Here is a 23,836-nt window from a genome sequence, read left to right as displayed (position 1 = left end):
TCTTCAGCGCGGCGCCTTTTTTTACTCGTGCTTTCGATATGTCGCGCTGCCGCAGGGGTGAATGCGACTGAGCCACGTGTCGTTGAAGAATCGCGGCTAGCGCCCAAAGTTTGACTTGAGAAGCTCATCAAAGCACCGTGCGGTTAATGGGGTGCTTCTTCAAACCATGGACGCGAAGGCGCGCGCACTGCAAGAAAAAAACTGCGAGACAGTGTGTGTGTGTCGTTCTGTTTGGCACGCCATCGTGAGGAATATAAATGCCGCCCCATATCAGCATGGGGGGGGGGGGATGAAAGCAAGCTCGCTGATGTGGAGGCGCTATATCGTGCGAGCCGCTCGGCTTCCCGCGCGCTGTGCTTTCCTTTCCGACGGAAGGAGCTTGCAGCGCGCCTTTTAAACTGTCGCTTGCGACTTTTTGCGCTTGCCATGTTCCGCATCCCTGCGCAGTTAAAAAGGGCCGTTTATGCTGATGCGGGCCCTGCTTAGGCAAACGGCCTGGCGCGCCGCTGCTCCTCCGCACGTATATGCGCCGCCGGCGGAGCTCGGATGTTTCCGCACGCTGCTTTCTCTTTTTGCATGCGCCGTTTGTGCACGAAGGCTCGGCGCGCCTTCCAGCATCCTGCTGAGCGAGCCTTCGAAGCTCCGTGGCACAGCCGGCGCGCGCGTTTCTCTGCTGTTTCTCGCGCTTTTTGGCGCCTAGGCGCCATTTTTTTCCCGCCCCATTATTACGAGAGCAGCGCACACTTGCCGCAAACGCTGAATTCAAATGCGGACTGGACTGCGGGCGCTCGCTACTCCTGCCGCCCCCTCGTGATCTCCTAAACAAAGAGTACCGGAGACGGTACACCTTGCATCTCGTTAATGCCATTCGTGTGTGCGCATGCTACGTACAAAGTTCCCTACCGGTGTGTGCTATTCCCTCTGGAGCAACCTTCGTCACGTAGTCATTTGCCCTGGTTTCGCGCTTTCGCTTGCTTGGGAGTGAGTGGCTGGGTGGTGAGTGAACACTCACTCACTCACTCACTCACTCACTCACTCACTCACTCACGCACTCACTCACTCACTCTTTTAGTGAAGCCATTTTTAATAACTTCCACGCATCAAGTAGTACTTCAGGTCTGCCGCTTCGATCACTAAGGCTACCAGCGAAACTAGGATAATTGCAGCGCGGGGCTTCGTCATCAGTATAGTTGTGACTGCACCTGCATTTGCCATCCCAAAGTTGTGAACTCAAGAATTAGGCATAAGAGACAACAACATATCTGAAAATGTCAGTTATAGAAATGATTTCTCGCACAGTACCTAAATGTTTCTCGAAACACATGTTTCCTATATGGGCATGAGCGCAGTTTGAAGAGATATCCGCAGTTTACCAGGAAAGAAGAAATGCGGCGAATGTGGTAGGAGACACACTCGCTAAATGTGAACTTCACTTTCATGTTGTCAACTCAATATAATATTTACAAGAACGCCACTCCCTGCGCTCGTGGCCATGCATGTATGTTGTATACATGGGATCCTACAGTGCCTATAATGAAAAGAGCGCCAGAACAAAGCAACCGGAGGAAACATAATTGCCGGGGAACAGTAGCCATTGATAACGCCACTTGTTATTGTTGGGAGTGAAGCAAGTGTTTCTGCATGACTGGCAACGTGGTCGCTCGCAGAAAGGGAAGCACGCGCACTCCAAAGTTCTAGAGATGCCGTAAACTGTGCAGCGCTCGGTGCATTACGCACAAGAGAGCGCTCAAAGCCAGCGCGTGTCTTTTGTTGTTGGGAATGTCATTTCCCTCTACGCCCAAGTGGCGCGCGTCGGCAGCGATATGGCTATAAATGAAACAGACACAAACACCGTACGACGGGTAAAAAGTTGCCTACACACCTTTACACTGGCAAATATTAAGGGCAGCACTAAATGCTCCTATATGACGTTACGACGCAATTTGGCGAGCTCGCTGCCCTGGCCTGCCCGGTTGCAACCTGAACCTCACTCCAAAATCTGCAGCCTCGCTAAAGCCGCTTCAGCGTTCCGCGCGCGTTATAGGCTGCAACTTCGACAACTGGTAAACGCAGATTGCGAGGACGGCCCTTATTGCGAGCCAACCAATATGAGAGCGCGCGCTCATGGCGGATGCCTGGGCAGCGCCAGGCGATGGCGCGGCCATCCGAGCCACGCGCCCGAACACCGCGATTAGGCAGCAGCGACCGCTTGCCCTAACCCCCCCCCCCCCCCCCCCCCCCCCCATTTCCTTCCCCCTTCCTCTGCTATGTTGTGCCTAACGTGGAGCGCCCAGGGGCGGCGGACCGGCGAAGCGGTGTAGCCTTCAAAACTGCCGACTCGGCGGTGCGCGTCAGCGTTCCGGAGCGCGTGGACTAATTGCGAGCCCGCTTAATTATGCCCAGTAGATATGGCCGTATTATTGTGTCCGTGCCCCGACGAATACCGGCCAGCTGGATCGAGGCGGATCGGGTCGAACGCGCGCAGAGGACGCGCAGCGCCCGCTGCGTTCAACGTGAAGCGTGTCCCACAGACTTGCACCCTCTTCGCTCACCGCCGCGGAAACTCCGGCTGCCAGCTTCGCCGCGCTGTTGAGAGCGTCGGGGCGTCCGTTACTTAGGCCGCAGTTGACTACAAATTGAACGCGCCTTGCCCGCTTGCCTGCCTGCCGGTTTGCTTCCCGCGGGGTTTACGTCGAGGAAGGCCCTCTCCCCGACTCATTGCGCCGGTGACAGGAGGACAGCCGGTATTAAGCGCCCGGCTTCACGGGGACTGCGTCTGCAGCGGACGACGTCAGTGAGGCTGCAATTGACGGATCCGCGAGAACTTGCTCATCACTATGCGCGCACTTCTATTATTCTCCTCTTCAAGGAGGAATCAGCAACAAAATATAAATAAATAAATAAATAAATAAATAAATAAATAAATAAATAAATAAATAAATAAATAAATAAATAAATAAATAAATAAATAAATAAATAAATAAATAATAAATAAATAAATAAATAAATAAATAAATAAATAAATAAATAAAATAAAATCCGCATACCCTTCGAGGCAGGTGAGAAACGCCGGAAACCCTGACTTGGTGCGCTGCCGGTCATGCATAAAAACAGGAGCCACTGAAAACAATTTCCCGTCCTGTCACGCCGAAAAGACGAATAGGGAGCCCGGATATCGATATTCTTGGGCTAACGGCATTTTGCAAAGTTGAGGGACGTTACGTATATTGTTAAGAAGGACGAATACTATTGTATCGTTGCTGGCGGACACTATATTCGTGAAACGACGAAACTAACTCCCTCTCTCTCTCTCTCTCTCTCTCTATATATATATATATATATATATATATATATATATAAGTCGCGCAATTTCAGGCATAGAGCTTTTTTTTTCTATTTAGGAAAGTTGCAAATGTGACTAGGATATTGGATACGTTTCACAATGCAAAGTTGCGGGCTCGTAGAAGAAAGTTTCACGGAAAAAAGTTAAAGTCTAGGGAGCACATATCATGTATGGTCAAACATTTCCCCCATTCCAGTTGCTAATAAATCTGAAATTACGTATTTTCGATTCCAGACATTCAGCTGCACAAGAAACTTTCTCTTGACGCGGCAAAATCGTATGCCCGGTCACTACAATACTACCATGCAACTGTACTACTATTACACAGCGTAATAAATTGGCCCCATCAAAATGCGTAATATCACCTGTCGCAGCGCAAGCCCATAGCCCAAGCCAGTCTGTGGAATTTTAGCTTTTAATAAAAAAATAAGTAAATTGTTTATTGCTAAATTGTTTATTTCACGTGCCCAGGAACAATCCGACGGTCTGAATACTGGCAAAAGCGTACAGTAACAAAAAAGATTAAGTCATAGACAACTACGAAATAATGCAAGTAAAATTGATGGAAAACATGGAGGGACAAACAAACAAGGTTAAATTTGGGAATAATATAAGAAAAAATACATTTTAATTAAGACTACAATGACGAAAAGGAACAGTTAACATTCAGCAAAGCGCAAACTAAGTTCACAGCTTAAAAAGGACGGGCATGAATACTTGTACAATGTGGAAAAGGAACTATAGGCTCAACAATGCGACGCTCGGAACGAAATAATGACAGCGACCTATGAAAAATGTCGAGATTAACTAAATAAGTGTTATAACGACTCTGTATTCTATGCAAATATAATAATAATATTAATAATATTAGGAAGAGTGCCGTGCCTCGGCCTTTCTCCTTTCTTTATTTTTCATTGTAAAGGAGCTTCTTGCGCAAATGCGCAGTCACTTCAAACGGTGGCAGTATAATGAGCGCCCTGCATTCCTCATTGATTCTACACGCCTAATGACTCACGCATTTGTTTCTGTTATCACGACTCCATGAGCGGACTTGAAGTCCTCATTGTCTGCAGGATTTTTTTTTTCTTCTTTTTTTCTTTGTCCTTTGAAGGCCACAAGGCCGGCCCAGACCATAAGAAAAGCGGCCGCCGCTCCATTTCAAACGAACCGTGGCTTCAGCGCTCTAACAGCGCAGAGCGATCTGAAAACTCGAAAGAAAAAAAAAAAAGAAAAAAAAAAGTGGTGGCGGAAAGGAAGAAGCCGGGTGGGACGGAGAAGAAACGAGCCGCGCAACGTCGACGTATCCGTGCCGGCTCCGACGGCGCGCTATTCTTTCGATAGACGACCACGCGAGGCGTTTGAGAAGACACTCGGGCACTGACGCTTTATTTCGAACGGCATTACTAACCGCCGTGGCGCGACAAAACGTTTCGAAATCGGCGAGAAAGTGTCCGGTCCCGCTCCACAGCCTGCCACTCGGCCAGTGCGGCCGGCAGCGAAGCTTTTTGTCGAGGCCCTCGGTCATCAGGGGAGGGCAAAAAAAAAAAAAAAAAGAAGAAGTTGCCGATTCGGTCGTTTCGCGTGCCCGCGCGGTCGCTTGAAAGGGGCGATCGCGCGCGTGGCCGCCGTAAGCGTTTTTTGATGGAATCGGCGATGGAGATAACGGCTGCTAATGCCGCTAAGCGAAATGTCGAATGAAGGAAGCCCGCTTCTCTTCCGTCGCTCGCACGCCGTCTTTCGAGCCTTTGTTGTTACGGCACACACCTGCACGCGCCTACGGGCTGGCTTTCGCTTTGAGGGAAATTGAGTTAAGAGCAGGACGGAGTTTCGGCTCGACGTGACAATTTATGCTGTCTGCGGCAGTGAATGAAATTCGACCACCTCCGTGCGTGATGTACCGCTCGATGAATGCGAAGAAAAAGGAAAAAAGAACAGGGCGGAGGGAGAATGGGGGAGGGGGAAGAGAAGGGAGTTTGGGGGCGAAATTTGATCTGAAACGCAATTACCGCGCGTCGCGTGTAAAATTCCGCTCGCGCAATGGACGCCTTCTTCGACAAAACATGCGATTCGCGCAATAATTGAACAACACTTCCCTAATACGGTGAATGTGCAATAGACCCAGCTAACTTTAGCCAAGCTGTTAAAAGAAAAAAAAAAAGAGATTGAAAAAATTACGGTGCAAGACAGGATTTTAAAACCTATAATCGTGTTCGGTCGACAGATCACCATAGGTCTTATAACTGTACTTTTCACCGTGTTTCTTTATCCTTTTTCTTTATCGTTGAACAGCTTGGCCAAAGTTAGCTGGGACACTCTGTATATATCCTATACTGGATTCTCACTCCTCGCATTTCGTCTTGACAGCAATCTGTAGCAGGAAGATCGCTCCAAAGCGCATAGATTGCATTTCCTCTTCGTGGAATCATTCTCGCGATCGCAACTCGTGCCACTTGATTTCAGTATTTTATTAAACTATTTTTTTTTCTGTTAGTCAATTGTAACCTGCCTTCAAGTGCAGTGCGGGAGAAGCAACGCCCAACGTATTTACCTTACGTACAGAGCTTTTGCGTGAGGCTGAAAAGGGAGGTAAGACAAGGAGCAAGGAAAAATAATTCCCGAGGCTTTGACAGTATAACAATGGCACCAAATTTAAACTCTCGCGATTGATCCGTGGGAAAAGCGTGAGCGCACAGGTGTTCTGGAAACGGGGAAATCAATATGATGGTTTTATTCTTATACACACTACAAATACCTACCATGCAGTCTGCCCTCAAAGGCTTTTCTTTTTCTTGGGAATCGATACCTGCATTTTCAATGATATATTTCCCAGTTTTTTTTTTCTTAGAAAGGCAGGTAAATGCCAATAATTGCAGCTATCAAAATGATAGAGCAGCTACCAGCCAACGACAGGTGGCTGTTGAGGGGGAAGAGTTTTATAAATAGCATGCCAGCTCATCAAGCGCACTTATGCTCGAGATTACCTGTTCAGTACGAGATGACCTGTTCGGGTTATGACCAATAGCAGCTGAAGAAAAAAAAATTGAGCTCATTTTATTGTCGGTACATTTTATTTGCATCGTGAATATGATGCGCGTCGATGCAGATGACCCCGCATTTTCCAGGGAAAAGCTTTCTTAAATGTCTTCACTTTCTTCTACCTGCAGGTGCGGGAAACAAAGGGTCCGACAACGATGACGTGGACGAAGAGACAGAAGTTAAAAATTTCAAGTATTGGGCAAACAAAAGTAAGTACTTTCGAGAACAAATTCTATTTTTGATGTAGCTGTAGTGCGATCGCAAAAGGCGTTGTGTGGCAGCAGGTTCAGAATACCTTGAAATTACTGTTCTTGAAGGAGTTACGGATGCACGACGAAGGCGGATCCCCGGGGGAAGAAAGATTATATGCTTCATAGGCATAACTTGCAGATGAAGTGTTCAAGGCGATAGCTGCACTTGTTTCCCGCATTTTTTTTTTTTTTTTATGCCACAGCCTTGCTATTTGGCGTTGCAAATTTCAGTAGCGTTAGCATGCAACGCATACGCCACACGCTCTGTCGCGAGGCATTAGACATTCTTAGGAGGCTTCTGAACCACCTAATCAATGCCTACAACTATGAATCCCTCCTCTTATTGCCCCTTTTCACTTTTTCATTTTCGTGCTCTCTTGTCCTTCTTGTTCAGAATGAGCATAGCTCATGTGGCCCTGAGAATTCAATCGTTTACTATCTTTACTATGAATTCAGCTAAGTGCTCAAAACTGGACTTGCCTTGTCCGTCCGTCCATTCCGTTGCGTTAACGACATCCGTTGTTGTCATCGTTATTGGGCTATTATGTCGCCATCAGGCCGCCTCCTCATCCTGAGCTTCACGACAGGCTGAAGATAAAAAAAAAAAAAACTTTGTCCCCAACCACTACCACTGGGATTCCCCCTCGTGGTTACAAACCGTATTTTGAGGTATCAACAACAACCGTGGGAACTCTTACCCTGAAACAATGTGCACTCTGGAGCCGGATGCGTTAACCAAGGCACTATAGCACAACAACAGCGCTTGGCAATTAGTACAAGGCATCGCGTTCCACAGAGACTCCGAGAGCGGTGGTGCCTGTGCGTGTATTTCGGAAGCCACGACAGGCACTAGTGTAGCGGACGTAAACGACATTTTGTGCATCGCAAGATGTTCTTGACAAGATGACGTTGTGGTATGGTATGGTATGCATTATTTAATGGCAATGACGGTCTGTTTGCGAGCAATTCTTCGTCGTCATGATGATGAATCTCAGACATGGCACATACTCACAATGGAGGGTGCGCCAAGAATCAGGTGATTGGTGGAAAACATCGTAGAAAGCATCGACGCGTGCCTACTAACAAGAACATCGCAACAAGAGCGCTACATAGCTTTTTTTTTCTTTGTCTTTTTCGTTTTTTTTTTTTTTTGCATAGCAGCACACACGATTCACGGCCACCATGGTACAGGTATATATCCGCATTTCAAATCTACAAATAAAAAAGCTTTCGCTCATACCTCACAAGTGGCATTGCATCATTTATCTCAAGACATCAGTAAGAAGTTTTGAGCCTTGTTTTAGGGCTACAACAACAAGTTTTGGCGTCTGAGTTCGATAATTCCCAGCCAAGACCAACAAAACGACTCATCAGGCCTGAAAAGAAAGAAGCTTTTAACGCACTAACGGCCTCATCACTGATGACTTAAACATTAATTTACACAAACGTGGAACTTCAACAATTGTGTAAGCAAACTTTATTTCATGGACATTTCAAATGGCACGTCGCCAACCCGTCGGGCAAGTAGGCGCTTGGACATTGTCTTACTGAATGATGGAAACAGAAAATATGACTGTTTTACCACATCTCTCAACTTATTACACTGAACACAAACCAACCTTGCCTTGATGACATAGAAAAGAAACGTTAATAAACGTAATGCCCCCATCAAGAGTATCCGAATAAGATATTTTCGAATAATAAAAAGTTAGGCCGTCTTAAAAAAAAAAGAATATTATGAGCCTTGGCCAAATAGCTGCGGGCATAAGGTTGCATAAAATTATATATTTGAACTAAATAAAGCTATAGTCTATATATATTGTAAGACGACGCCCGGGACGAAGGCAGAGCTCTTGTATTTCCACACAGCGCGAGACAGCCAGCGAGCACCAACCCGACAAATGATGATGATTATTATGAGGATGGGTATATACAGATGAAGACGATGATGAACTGCACAGTTAGCGCTCACAATATATATATATATATATATATATATATATAGTAAAATTACATTTAAAAAATTCGGATTGACGTTATATTTATAGGCTATAATATATATATATATATATATATATATATATTATAGCCTATAAATATAACGTCAATCCGAATTTTTTAAATGTAATTTTACTCTTTGCGCCGTCAGCTAATTTCGGTGTCATCGATCGGTCACGCCGCCAACGACGCCGCCAGATTTTCGCGTAATGGGGCATATGCTTTCGCATTAAAACCACAAGTGCTTCAAAATTTTGTATGGCATAATTCTTCAAGAATTCAGAGATACCGATTAGGGCACTTGTGCTAAGTAGAATTATCCTGGCCAGTGTTGCCACTTTAGCGGTCTTGTCACTAGATTTAGCAACTTTTTGGTATGTGAATCTACAAATTTTATTATTTAGCGACCGGCGACTTCTTTTAGAAACGTGACAGAGCAATTGACGACATTTTAACGACTTTGAAGTTAAGGAAATTGTTTCCAAAATGACCTTCTTGAACACGCTTTATTTTTCAAAAGCTACAAAAAGGAGGCCGTAATGGCTGTACGGCGCGTGGTCTCTGGGAGCCTGATGAAGCAACGGTGGTTCGCACTCATAGAGGTCATACGTTACGGTTAATTGCAGCGAAAGAAACAGGCTTCGCATTGTGTTCACAAAATGCAAGTTCTTTTTTTTCTTTTTTTTTCGCCTGTTTTTATAGCTCCTTAGAATGGGTCTTAACGCGGCGGTTGCTGAAGTTTCAGTAAGTATGTTCGATTGGTGGACGCTCTCAAGCGTTGCAGTTGATTTAAGGACCAAAAGTTATTACAATAAAATTTACGGTGAGATTTAGAACGTAGTAAGTAAATAATAGGACAGTTAGCCTGTAGAAATGCGCACATGTCGGAGTGGTTGGACTCGCTCACGCGAATGTGAACACACCGCCTCCGTTTCTCACGGGTATCCGACAGATCAATACTGCACGGAACTTTCAAATGGTTCAATGGGCGGCAACGTAATATTTGACCCGTAATCCTGTATTGACCCTTTTCCCGGTGCTCCCGTGGGCGCTGCCATGTTTGATCACGTGGTGACGCGTCCATTGCTTGCCTCAGCTGCCTCGGTTGCCTCCGCGTTTACAATGCAAGCGCGTGACGCCGGCGCGGCGCAACAAACTTCCGTTTCAACGCATATCGTAGACGGTGACTGTGTGGACGACACGAAGCTTTGGCCACAGCTTTAGAGGACATGTAAGTGCTTTCATAGCTCATTACGGCTTGTCCAAACGGCGCGGGCAGCGTATACGGTGCTTGCACTAAAAGCGAGGCTAGAAATGTATTCCAAGCTGTCCAAACTTCCCGCTTATGAATTAAATCAGGATCACTGTTCTCGTTCTTTATTTGGCAAACATTTTGAAGCAGCGGTTTGTCATGTTTCTGACTCAGTAATACTAAGTTCCTCGGTGAGGCTACTATCTGATTGTTTATTTTCAGCCTAATCGCGCTCGCGAGTGTGCTCTGCTGCGATCGATTTGTTCTTGCGGCGCACAAAACTTGGAATGTAAATGTTCTGTACTTTGTGGTAGCTTGTAGCAAAGACGTATTATCACTAGTCCGTCGCTTACTCTGTGGACCGTCACGAAACGTTCAACTTCCAACATTCGTGTCTTGGTGTAGTCGCCGTCACTCACGCTTTCAGCACATTGATTCAAGTGTGCTTACATTCACTTATTATTGATACGTTGGCGATAGGGTGCGTGTAAGTTTGCGTGCGAGTAGGGGTAGATGTGTGTAAATAACTTGCGAGAAACTTACTATGCCCGTAAATGGCGTTACTTCCTTTTGTAACGAGCGCTACTCACTCTTAAGTGCCGACGTTGCGGTGTTGAAGTCCTTTATTTGGAGGTTAGCTATACAGCGCTGGCGGATGAATTATCCTTTTTCATCCCCAAGGAAAGCCGTGCATCGCGAAGGGCCGACAACACAGGCAGTCCTTATGAAGCAGCGGCGACACAGGTTGATTCCATTCCTTAATATGCGAATCACTATTTTTGCAGCTAACTACCGCACACGTCTTCCCTTTATTGTTACACATTTTGCAGCATGAATTGGGCACAGTGCATGAGCGAACACCCACTTGCATTTCCGACAGCTGATCGCATAGTAGCAGGACAGAAGCAGTAGTGGTTTCGTATTCGTGCGCATTCGCTGAGGCAACGTATGGCGCGCCGCCGAAAGCGCCATCTCGTTGCTCTAGAGCAAACTGCTCCTCGAAAAGGGTCAATAAAGGTCGCGTAATTATCATTTCCGTGTTAGCAACATGAACAAGCACTTGTCGCAGAATTTAGTGCTGCTCTCATAAACGCTGAAAACTAGAATATATGAGACATAAAGTGGCCCGAGTAAGTTTTTGTGCTGGGAAAATCGGGTGACCTGTGTGCTTTTCAAGCCGTGCTGGACTTGTAATCTTATAACCTGAAAGTAAACGTAGGATTTCAGCTGTCAAAACGCATTTTTTTTTTTACGTGAAATGTCTTTCAGCACGGTCAGCATAGGGGATCGCTTGCTAAAATCGCATGCAATAAAAGCCGGCAGATCCCACGCCCTGTGGGAATCGATGACACGCCGTGGTTGCTCAGTGCCTATGGTGTTGGGCTGCTGAGCACGAGGTTTCGCATTTCGCCCCCATCGAGGCATTTCGATGGGGGCGCGAAATGCGAAAACACCCGTGTACTTAGATTTAGGTGCACGTTAAAAAACCCCAGGTGGTCCAAATTTCCGGAGTCCCCCACTACGGCGTGCCTCATAATCAGATCGTGGTTTTGGCACGTAAAACCCCATAATTATTGTGGGAATCAATGTTATGCGAAGCAGTGTGCAGGGAGCCTACCACTTTACGAAACGCCCATGGGAAGACCAAGACGCAGGCGGCTGTTTCATGACCTACATGACACGCATGTCATGACATTCATGTCATGAGTCCTCAGGAGTCCCTTTAGCTACACCTAAGAGAACTTAAGGCGCAAGCCTTAGTCATGCTCATGACTATGACTTCGACCATCAACATTTAGCCTTTTCCCTCACTTAGTACCACATCCGAACCCATTCCATTGGTTTTTGAGTGTTAATCTTTTTTTCGTTGAGTCATTGTCATTTTTGCTGTGTCATGGTCATGACTATGGCTTCGGCCATCAACCTTTAGTCTTTTCCTTCTCTTAGTACCACATCCGAACACATTCCATTGGTTTTTAAGTGTTAATCTTTTTTCGCTGAGTCATTGTCATTTTTGCATAGTCATGGTCATGACTATGACTTCTACCACCATTCTTTAGGGTTTCCTTTACTTAGTACTCACGTCCGAGCGCATTTCAGTGCTTTTTGATTGTTAATCTTTTTTCGCTGAGTCATTGTCATTTTTGCTCAGTCATGCTCTTGACTGTGACTTCGGCCATCAACCTTTAGCCTTTTCCTTCACTTAGTATCCACGTGAGAACCCATTTCAGTGGTTTTTGAGTCTTAATCTACAGTCATGGCTACAGTCATGTTATAACCTATCCTTTATGTTCGTCGTACACTCTTGTCATACTAAACCAATTTTGGTACATACCAAGTTAACGAAACGGTCGTGAGAGCCAGACGATGTAGGCAGATAGATAGATAGATAGATAGATAGATAGATAGATAGATAGATAGATAGATAGATAGATAGATAGATAGATAGATAGATAGATAGATAGATAGATAGATAGATAGATAGATAGATAGATAGATAGATAGATAGATAGATAGATAGATAGATACTGTCAAAGTGGCAAATGTTCGCCAAGAAATGATTCGCATTTAAAAACATGTTATAATATCATCGCTGATATGTTTGCAACCGTACTACCCGCTCGCGTTACTTTGGTATCGTTGTGTAGAGGGAAGAAGCCATTACACGTTCATGCATGTGTCGCGTGCGCAGATGGCGCCCTTGCCGCATGTACCACGCATGACGCAATCGGAGTTAAATTTAGCCTCTCTCTCAGCGTTTAGAGATGCGTAGCTCGGCAGTGCGCTAGTCCATTCGAGCGGGAGTGGTTGCGTTTGAGAGATCTCTCTCTGACGTAATGGGTATAATCCATCGAGCTCAAACCGGTGTGCATCAGGAGTTGTAAGGTTTGCAAGCGTGTAATTTGCGCTGCAATTTTGATGGCAGCTCGGCTATGGTACCCCCTGCGTTCGTCACGTAGGGTCCAGAAATGGCGTGAAGGCACTCGGGCAGCAAGGCAGAGGGTTGCCGATTCGCGCCCACCACCTTTGATCACGGCGGGCTCACTACAAATAGGGAGCGAGCACGATTGCAAGATTAGACCGTAGGACTCGCACTAGCTGTATCGTAAGACCCGACGTGGTTGCTTAGTGGCTATGGCGTTGGGCTGCTAAGCACGAGGTCACGGGATCGAATCCCGGCCACGGCTGCCGCATTTCTATGGGGGCGAAATGCCGAAAACACCCGTGTACTTAGATTTAGGTGTACGTTAAAGAACCCCAGGTGGTCCAAATTATTCCACAGTCCTCCGCTACGGCGTGCCTCATAATCAGATCGTGGTTTTGGCACGTAAAACCCCATAATTATTTTTATCATAAGGTACGCATGTAAGGATTAAAGGGGTGTTACCGCTCCCGAATTGTTGCGAGCTTCACAACCACACGCAGTAACGTCGGTTACCATATGTGCGCCCTGGTTCTTTTTCTTACATTTTGCGCATGTTCCCGTAAGCGGTCATTCACGCAACGTACGATATACACTCTGCCTCAAGGCATGGGTATGACATAAACTATAGTTCACGGGAACACTTCACGAAGGGCTTCTCGTGCCTTGTGTGGAAAGCTCATTTGCTGTCACAGCTTATGCGGAGACACGGCTTCGAAAGTTTATTGAAGCAGAAAAAAATTAAGCAGAACCCATCGCATGTTGAGTGTCGACTTTAATGTGATTAGCATCGAATCAATGTAGTGGCACACCGTATTGCCACCACAGAAACGCGTCGCGTTTGAGGCGTGTACTGCAGCTGAGCTCCTCTCTCTTGCTTCCCCCTGGACACGCTGCGCCATCTGGCGCCGCCACCGCGAAGTCCGCGCGTGACCTCCGAGAGTGGTGGCGCACCGGTGCGTGTGAACTCCGAGACTTGTTCCCTCGCTGCCAACGCGCATTCATGGCGCACTGATAAAGCGTTGGGCTGCTGTACTTGAAGAACCCGTGTGATGCAGGTTTGATTCCGCCTAGCACCGGAGAAGAAAGAGGTTAGATGTGGTAAAACCCTATACATACATGCCACAACGTGGGTGTAGATCTCCATGAATGTCAATCGCATGAAAAACACAGGCGCACCATGTCCGTTAGCAACCTTTATAAGGTTGCGCGACACCTTGTGCACATATAGTACTACCTCTCGCTTGAACTTCGGACGCTGGGCCTCAGTTCTTTCCATTCGTGCTCCATGGTTTACTTTTTGAAGTAGTGTCTCGTCTACAACATTCACGACCGACTAAGGAAAGCCGCATAGTTGGCACAGTCAACTATGCCGACAATAGGTGGCATAGTTGACTGCGGGGCCATTTTGTGCGCAGCTTGCATTGTTATGCGGAAATAATGGACGGGAATAAAGCGTCTGTTCTGGCCACTTCGTTCTTTCCGTTCATTTTTCCGCTCAAAAATACAACCTGCCAATAGGCGGCCTACTTGGCTGGAGAAGCTATAGACTGCATTTGGAGCGAGCATGATTTGCGGACAGCCGATTCCGAGCAAAGCGTTCTTTTCAACACCTTTGAGTGTGCGCATTCAAAAGGAAGTAGTTTCAAGGGTACGTGACTGATACGCCCACCAAACCTAACTTCCACCATAACTAATCCTTATATCTAAGAATTGGACACCTATGGATTTGGGTAGCTCGTGAGTAAAAACAAGGTCTTGACCTTAATTGCTGAAATATTGTTTTTTTAGCGCTAATTCTCTATAACAGTTACCTCACTGATGACTTAGAAAACTGTATCGCACCACTTACCTTGCCACTGTATTCTAAATAAGTAGGCGCTACCTCATTAAAACGAGCCCTCTACCCTTCAACATTTGCTTCACGTCATCGCTTAACAGCCCGCATCTGGCTTCACTTTACTCTTCGGAATCATGACATGCACTATTAAAATCTCCTCGAAAAAGACCTTCCCACTAAGGCACCGTCATACCATAACACGTATTAACAGCCGCATTAACCTCCCTGCCTTTTCCTTATGACTTTTCTCTCTCTCTCTCTCTCTCGGATATTGGAAGCGGGAGAGCTTTTTTTTGTCCCTTTTTTTCCCCCTCGCGTGATCAAACTCTGGAATTCATTGTCGGATTGCTATTCTGAACGCTCAAGTTCCATCATATTATTAAATTCGCCTTCTTGTCAGCTCTGATTGGCCCAGAGGGCTGCTACGGCTTCCCTGATAGACTCAAAATGCCAACAGGGTGGAATTTGACAGTGTGAATTTTACATGTTGGCACTCGCGGTTATACCAACGTGTTCATCCCAGAAATGTTTAGCGAAAAACTAACCCTTATTTTATCTAGGAAACGGCATTTGATAAGGACCTAAGTCATCGCATAACTTAAATGGTGGCTTTTGTTTTCCCAGAGCTGAACTTTGCTTTTATTTATCTAGTTAGTTAGTTAGTTAGTTAGTTAGTTAGTTAGTTAGTTAGTTAGTTAGTTAGTTAGTTAGTTAGTTAGTTAGTTAGTTAGTTAGTTTCACGGTTTTACCTTTTCAGCAGTAGGATCCTGTTTTCGTATTTTTTCAACTGTGGCAATCTTGTCTTCTTTCTCCTGCTGTGACTGCCTATGTCTGTTCGATCAATGTAAATATCTTTCTGTCTTGTTCGATGAAATACGTTACTATTCTTGTTCTTTGCCATGTTTATCCTTAAAACGCTAGCCACATGTAAAAAACCCCATATGTAATGTCATCTGAGCCATCAATAAATAGTAACTGAAATGAAATTTAATCAAATGCAAACCGTCGTTAGTAGGCTCTTACAGCGATTCATGTAACACCGACACGACGCTCAAAGGTAGTGAGTCGCATCGCTGTCGCATGAGTCAGTACGAATCTTTGCGCAGCCGCACGTTTGCCACCACTGGTACAGGGTCGACCACATATAAGGTGAACAGCTCATTCGTATTCAAGACATCATAGAAGCTGATGTTCGGTACATGATTCGAAAAATCATTATTGTGTTTATCGACACCATGATTACACATCGTATAACGAACATTTCACTCGTGAAGTAGAATCAACGCTGTAGTTTTACCGGCTTGAATACTAATGAAGTGTTCACCTTAGATGTGGTCGACCCTGTACATTGGTTGTACCAGTACGTGCGCGTTCTCGAGCTAAATCCCACGAGTAACATTACCGCAAAATTTTACGTTCCGATATGCAGGGAGCGGCTCAGCGCTCATGGTTGCTCGTGATATTTCTTCTTTACTTTATAAGGAGAGGACATACAAGAGCTTCGAGGTGCAAAGTTGGGGGTGTTAAAATATACACTTGCTCGTCCTGGGGCGCTATAACGTAAAATGATTCCAAACTGTTTTGATTCGAATTTCTGCAATCAGCGTCCACGATTGGCCAAAACATTTGCGGGCCACTCCCAATTTCGCCTGTCTGGTACCCGACGTCTCGAAAACCGCGATAGCTCCCCATCTGATACAACGTGAACACACTGATTATGCATGATTAAACTGCACAAAAGAAAATTAATCATTCCTGATTCCACGCCTTTTCACCATTAGCCCTCTGCTATTGGTCCAATGTTTTCTGGCTACGCCCACTTCGCCTGTCTGTCACGCGACCTCACAAAACCGTGAAAACTCACCATGTAAAAGTGACATGTACGTGAAAAAAATGCATTAATATGGGGAACAAAACTGAAAATTTTTCTGAATAGCCACAGACTGCCCCGTTCCGAAAGGAATAGAAAATGGCTGCCCACCGATCGCTCAGGCCCTCGCTACTCGCACCTGCCGGTGAGCATGCATTTATTTGCGCATGATAAACCTTTTTGCGTGGCAGTAAAACGTTATCGAGCCCTTTCGGCATTGATGCGACATCGATCTGCTAACTCGTCGTTGCTGAGGATCCGTTTTAGCGGCATTCTTATCCTTCCGTTGCACGTCGCCGCGATTTTCGACCAGCCACCGCAAGCTAAGTAAGGCGAAGCGGACCAATCCGAGAAGCCGGCACCACCCTCTTCATGCGGTTATCTATTTTCACTGTGCTGGCTCGGCCCCATCGAAACCTTCTCCACTAGAGCGTGCTCCTCGCCTCTTGTAAGCCAATTAGATAAGAAAAACCGCTGAGTGTAGACAATGTTATTGCTTTTGAAAGTGAACAAAGGTGACCTCCTATAAACGAGGAGAGTGTTTGATTGGGTTGTTCAGACAACGCTGCGGGTCACCGCCCGATGCGTGTGTCGGTGTTTACGTAAATGTGACGTCAGGAGTTTGGAATCAAAACAGCTTGGAATCATTTTACGTTATAGCGCCCCTGGTGTACAAGCTATTTCCAGCATCAATTATCTGCGAAGCACCCCTATCTCTTCTTTGAAAGAAGAAACGATCACTCACAATCAATCACTATAAAAGATTTCGCTCGTTCGCGCTACTCGGCGAGTAATAGTCTCTTCTCTAACGTCAACAGCGGCCTTCGCAATTCCTTGTCATGCCGGCTGTTACGTTTACTTTTAAATCTCTTGCCTAGTCCTATCAGCAACCCATAAATAAGTTTCCCCGGAAAGGCAGAAGAAAGTGTGTAGCGAAGTTTTTGTCTGAGTAGTGAAGAAAACGGAAAAAGTAATCTAAGCACTTTTGTTGGTAGGATCTTTTTTTTTCAGCTTTCACAGCGTTTAATCTGAAACTTGTATCTAATACACGGAATACATAATTGCCGTTGTACTCATTCTAGAAATTGGACAAGTTGAAACGCGTGACACCGACGTTTGTTCGTGGACGCCGGGTCACGCGGGACTGGAGGGGAAGGAAAGGGCGAACGCCTTAGCTCGAGCGCTAATTAACCGAGCGGGGCAAAACCAATCGTCTGATCAATCCCCACCCTTTACCTTTGTGCCCCTGCCATCAAATTACTGCGACCGACTCGAGATCCAGCGACTCAACCGCAGGATTTATCCTCCCCCTCACAAAAAGCTCAGCACTGAAGAGGCAATAGCCCTCAGACTTATCCAAACAAACACATTCCCAAACCTACACAGATACAGCAAAATATACCCACAAACATATCGCGGCATCTGCCCCTGGTGCGTCGACACACGCCCTACGCTCTTTCACATCTCGTGGGGGTGCGGGGGCAAACCTGAACATTTAAAGACGCCTAACACGTCATTTGAGCGGTGGGAGGTACAGCTGACTGGCGATACCCTGGCGGGACAAGAAGCTCTCGTCCAGCAAGTACGTCGAGCAGCCATGGCCAGTGGAGTCCTGGAATGAGGACACCACCCACTCGTCCTCAAGATCAACTCGATGGTCTAAATAAATGTTTTTCTCTCTCTCGGGGCCGGGCGTTGTTCTTGCTGGTAAGAAATGACCTTGCTGGGGAATGCTCAACTGTTAGATGACCAAATGAAAATCAAGCGTCTTTTTTCTTTCTTCCTTTCTTATTTTTTTCGTTTTTTTTTCCTAAGTCATCATTGACAACGCTAAAATGTTAACGTTAACAGCGCCAGAATCATCAACAAGCTTTACCGAGATATGCAAAACAAAACTATGTCGCCAAGTCTACCGACAAACTTAAGATTGCGCATGAGCAGAGTTTTCTGCACACGTGCTTAACAGAGAGCTTCTGTGCTTCATCTTACTATAGCATATGCAAATTTTCAGTTCGTAAACAGATGCTAACATCTACCAGGATCAAATTTATGTGCGGCGGATCATCAGGCAAATATATAAATGGAAATTTTGTGTGGTGAGACAGCGATGGAAATAATTAGTTTGAATGAAAAAAGTGTGTTATTATTCTAGGCCTGCATTCACAGAGCTTCTCGTTCGCACGTGTTGTTTTCCATTGCCTGTTTGCCATCACTGATAATATGGCCGACATAACGATTGGCTGGTATTTGCTCTTACGAACACTGTCAGCGTAAGAACGTTTTTGTCAAAATGGGCCCTGGGCCCGTATTCACAAAAATCTCCTACGCTATAAGTGTTCGTAAGAGAACAATTAGGCCCAATCCTAACGCCGAACATATCATTAGCCGTCCAATTGCAAAAAAGCACTTACGAAAGATAAACTTTGCGAGGAATTCAGACCTTGGTCTTTAGCACAGCGCCACCCCTGGATGAGTGTGGACTGGGGCAGCATTTTCCCGCTACTATACTTCGTTTCGCGTTTGTTTTTTTGTCACAGATGCCACATCCGTAAACAAAATCTTTTGCAGAGTACCTGAGTGTGGATAGGGATTTTATGCACATAAGAAGCTAAGCACAATTACAAGTAAAGGTTTGCTTATAGGTTTAATATGCAAAGCATAGCCCAACCCTAATGTATATCTTGAGGGTGTACGTGACAGCCAACTGGCAGGAAAGAATTGAGCGTACTTATGTTTCGATAACGTAGTTCTGGTATGGTTACTTCAAACAACACTTCTTGCACAAAAGTCGTTTGAACAGCATTATTTGCAATTTCATCAGTTTCCAGCGATTATTTTCTGCTTACACAGTCTTTTTATTGATCACGCGTGGAATATCTGGCAGCTTATACTCGGTTGGTACCACGATAAATAATGTGTTCTCATCACGATACGCTCAGTCTTCCTGCTTATTAAATGTTCATCCTTCCCGTCTCACCGTGTTCCTTTTAGAAAGACACTACACGCTTCCGTATGTATTTGTTCTTTCCTTAAGGTGACAACAGTGATCTTTTATACATACATAGCAACTATATGTATACGAAAACACAACGAACCGACTGAGCAAACGCGAGCGCCGTAAAAGAAATTGTCTTTGGAAGTGAGCAAACATAGGCTTCTCTGAAAAAGCACTCGTAAGCGATGATTTTAAGCAGTCTTCTCGGCTCGGCGAGGCGCTTAGCACCGCGGATTCGCTGCGAGTCGCTCCCTATTTGCCCGAAACGCTCGCTGGTCGAGACAAGTGCCGGGCGTTCAAACAAACGCCGGCAGCTCTCAGAAAAGCGCACAAAAAAAAAAAGACGGAAAAAAGAAAGAAAAAAAAAAAGCATGCGTGAAACAACATGCGGCGAAGCCAGTGGAAGTTCGCAATCAATAATTCAATCAATCCCGACGTCGGCTTCCACCAGGCCGCGTACAGGATGCGGCAATCGACGCCCGCGCTTCCAACTTGTCAGACAGGGCGCGCCGCCGACCCGGGGCTGCTGCGAGCGAATGGGCCGCCGAGAGTGTCGCGGGATAAAAAGGAGCTTCCCGGGGCCGCTCTCCGGCCGGCCGCTCTTATCGGCGGGCACTTAGCGAGGGGCCCTCGCGCGCGGGCCCCACGACGACCGTTGCTCGATGTTCTGGGTCGTAGCGCGCCGCTGCAATCGCGCGCCAGCGCCGCCACCCAGGCGTCCCTTCTTGCTACTCGCCCGTTTGCTGGCCCTATCTTTCCCGGAGGCGGCGAGAACGCTTCGTCCACTCATTATCGTTGACTCGATTCTCGGCGGAGTAAGTAGCTCTGCGGTGTGCGGTCATCACCTGTCGGTGGGAGTGCGCTCGGTGCACGAGGCGCTGTACCTCCAGACATTCGGCGAAGCTATTTTCTCTCCAACCTTGTATATATGTATAGATACGTATATCTGCGCAAAACTATATCCGTGCCTCGGCACCGACCCTTGTCTCTCCGCGGCCTTCGCTCCGTTCTCTTCCAGCCTTTTCCTCGCCGTTTTTTTTGCATCCCCCATTTTCTGTCGCCTTTGTGCTGCCGCAGACAATGACCTCCGGCACAGCTCTCCCGGCACTTCCGCGCCGTTTTTACGGATGGTTTGACGCCGTCGTTTCTTTCGAGATGTCCGAAAGCGACCATCTTCTTCGTCCTCCTCTTTACGGCGACCGTTCTGCTGGAGGAGGTGGAGGAGGCGGCGGCTATTTTACGATTCCTTCGCCCATTGTTCACCCCTTTCGCCTTACTTTTTTTTTCTTCTTCTCTCTCTCCCCAGTGTCATCTCTTTTTGTTATCGACCGTTTTATGAACAAGCCAGAAGGGTGGCATTGTATCCCGCCGCACGGAGTTTGATGGTCTTGGACGCTGCGTGCTTGTAGAAGCAAAGCCTTCGCCCGAATGCTTCAGGCCTGGAAAGCGGGGAAGGAAAATTGTTGTCGGTACAGCAGCTCCCGGCACTGCCACTTCCTGCACCATACAGCGGACTCCGTCATGCACTCCGGCGGTTTCCGCGTCTAGCATTAAGAAAAAGTAAAAGCGAGAGAGAGAGATAAAAGAGTCGCCCGCGGGCAGATTAGACGGCCGCAGTGCAACATTTCATGGCGCGAACCACTTCGAAGCGGCTGGACCTTTTTTTTTCCCCCTTTCTTTCTGCAGTGACACTATACCTATGTGAACCTGAAATATGTGCCTCATGCTACTGACAAAATGGAAAGCTTGCACTCGACAAAATTAGGTTCATATTTGTCAAGTCCCTATAGTACGCTGTCGTCCTAAAATAAGCCAAATTCAACGTTATAATTATCATTACAATGGGTAGCTTGGTCATTACAACGAAATTAAAAATGCTGCCCTCCTTCTTCGAGGATGTTGTTACAGAGAGTGAAGGATTGAATCTATGCGGGGGAGTAAAATTAAGGATGATTAGATGAAGGTGAGCCAGCGATGACACCCTCATAAATTGGGTTCTGAGCTCCGGCTCACTACCTAACAGCACAAAAAAATAAAGAAAAAAAAACAAGAGTGCGCCGGGATCAGTTTTTTTATTGCATTTTGAGCAAAAAAAATCAGGGGCCGAATTCACAAAGATTTTCATTCGTAAATATTATTTGCCATTGGCCGACCGTCTGCGCTAATGATATGCGAACGATGGCTGACATTTGCTCTTACGAACAATACTAGCGTAAGAACTTTGTGTGAATACGGGCCCAGTATTTCGGAGGAGCTACTTGTAAGATGAAAAACGAAATATGTAGAACATTCTAGAGAGCGTCTTGAATTGTTAAAATTTGATTACATGTGAGCAGAACTAGGGAAGGGATAATGCAGCAATTCTACACCATTCTTTTTTTTTTTTTTTTCCGCGTCTTCACAGGTCCGAGCGGCGCTCCGACTTCGTTTTGAGCAGTATCGGCCGGTCTTAAGCCGTGAATGATAAGAATTGAAGATAATTGACCGAAATGAATCATTGCATGCAGTATACCGTCCTAATGTTCATTTCACCCGCCACGGTGGCTCAGTCAGCTAAGGCGTTGCGCTGCTGAGCACGAGATCGCGGGATCGCATCCCGGCCGCGGTGGCCGCATTTCGATGGAGGCGAAATGCGAAAACGCCCGTGTGCTTGCGTTGTAGTGCACATTAAAGAACCCCAGGTGGTCAAAATTAATCCAGAGCGCTCCACTACGGCGTGCCTCATAAACAGAACTAGTTTTGGCACGTAAAACGCCAGAAAGAAGAATGTTCATTTGTTCGAGAAAGTCTGAAAAAGCATATTACCGCCTATTAAGATTATAAATTTGGTGCGATCAAGATATGAATCAAAGGATGCCACTTATTTCTTCGTGCCATTGCGTTACCTAGCATAGCATCTTCACTGTAATCATCACGTGACTGCTCAGCAACAATCATAGTTCCACTGCAAAAAATAATCATTGACTTCCGTGGCCCAAACTTTCAACAGTTGCATGTGCTTTCATGACGGCAATGCCTCAGCTCAACATATCTTTATTAAATATTTACCACTGCATCCAGTTTACACAGCTAAAGAACGTAAAGAGGAACCACTTTAACATATCACCTTTGCCAAAAATAGAAATATAACAGAGGCTGCCGGAAAACCAGGTAAACTTTCACGTAAATAATCACCGGTGTACACAGTGTCGTCTGCAAAGAATGGGTACCGAAAGAAAGAAAGAAATACGAAAAACAGCTAACAACGAAGTCTTACAACCGCAACGACAGTTCTGGGTTCCGACAAGAACCAAAAATAATATAAAAAAAGCAAAGCCCTCCGAATTTTGGAAACATAACAGCGAAAATGCCGTATAGCCTCTCCTAACATACATCAAAAAGCAAGTCTGACCCAAATACTGTCTGCACCTGTTCTGTGGTAAACAACATTTCTTCGAAGCAGGAGTCTGTTGTACATAGTCGCAAGTTCAAATTTTCTTTCAGAAAGCCTTGCGAACACACCGCTCGCATTCGGAGATCTACGCTTGCAAATGTCGAAGTTTGTTCTCGAGAAAAAGATAGTCGTCTCCGAGCGTCAACAATGACCACTCGAGTACTTTTTCTTGCCCCATTGGTTAACAGCACCAAACTGAGATTCTGCAGGAGTTCTATACACCGTACAAACGTTTACACCATTAAGGGTGCCGGTCTGTACCATAGCTAACCCCCTTATCCTTAAGGCAGTTAAAAAAAGAAAAAAAAAAGGTGTTATTGTGCACGACAATAAGCTTAAGGTGGGGTGAGACTTTGAAAGGTGGTACGGAATAATTGTGATCAGAGGATCCATGACCATGGTTGTGCTTTTTAATTTATTCATATGGTATCAGTTTTGGGATGTCTATAAAGGTTAAAATCTTTAAAAAACCATATTTCAGTTTTTCGTTATTTCTGTTTTTGATTTTTCACTAATTTGCCTCTTTTGCTTTTTTTTCATAAGCTTTAGTTGCAGAGCTTTCGAATTTTTCTGAAAGAATAACAATGGTATGCTACACCTGTGAAATTAGACCTATATAGGTAACAAAAGAAATTTGGCCAAAAACATTTTTTACCCAGTGAAACTGCCACTACGACATGCTAGTTATTTTGAGCTTGCGGATAATTATTATAGTTTCAAAGTTGCACGATGTACTAACTCATATGTTCCCAAAATTGGGTTCACATACGTCCAGCAGTTTTTTTAGAAAATTGTACAAAAGTGTCTTATAATGTCCTTCTCAGAAAAACTGCAAATGAAATGATGTCAAGCTTCTTGATATATCAAAACATCCCACGAGCCTCCACTGGTTTAC

At 45.7% G+C, this 23,836-nt stretch overlaps 1 protein-coding gene across 1 annotated transcript in view; it reads left to right on the top strand.

The window, feature by feature from the left end:
• LOC119461567 (Kv channel-interacting protein 4) overlaps nucleotides 1-23,836 on the top strand; it is a 499,898-nt gene that overhangs the window by 199,045 nt on the left and 277,017 nt on the right. Inside the window, exon 2 of the mRNA XM_037722925.2 lies at nucleotides 6,508-6,588. Within this exon, the coding sequence (XP_037578853.1) occupies nucleotides 6,508-6,588 (81 nt within the window). The remainder of the gene's footprint in view (nucleotides 1-6,507; nucleotides 6,589-23,836) is intronic.

The sequence above is a fragment of the Dermacentor silvarum genome, chromosome 1 (assembly GCF_013339745.2).
Source record: "Dermacentor silvarum isolate Dsil-2018 chromosome 1, BIME_Dsil_1.4, whole genome shotgun sequence".
Taxonomy (NCBI): Eukaryota; Metazoa; Arthropoda; class Arachnida; order Ixodida; family Ixodidae; genus Dermacentor; species Dermacentor silvarum.
This window is presented reverse-complemented; position numbering and strand designations above follow the sequence as displayed.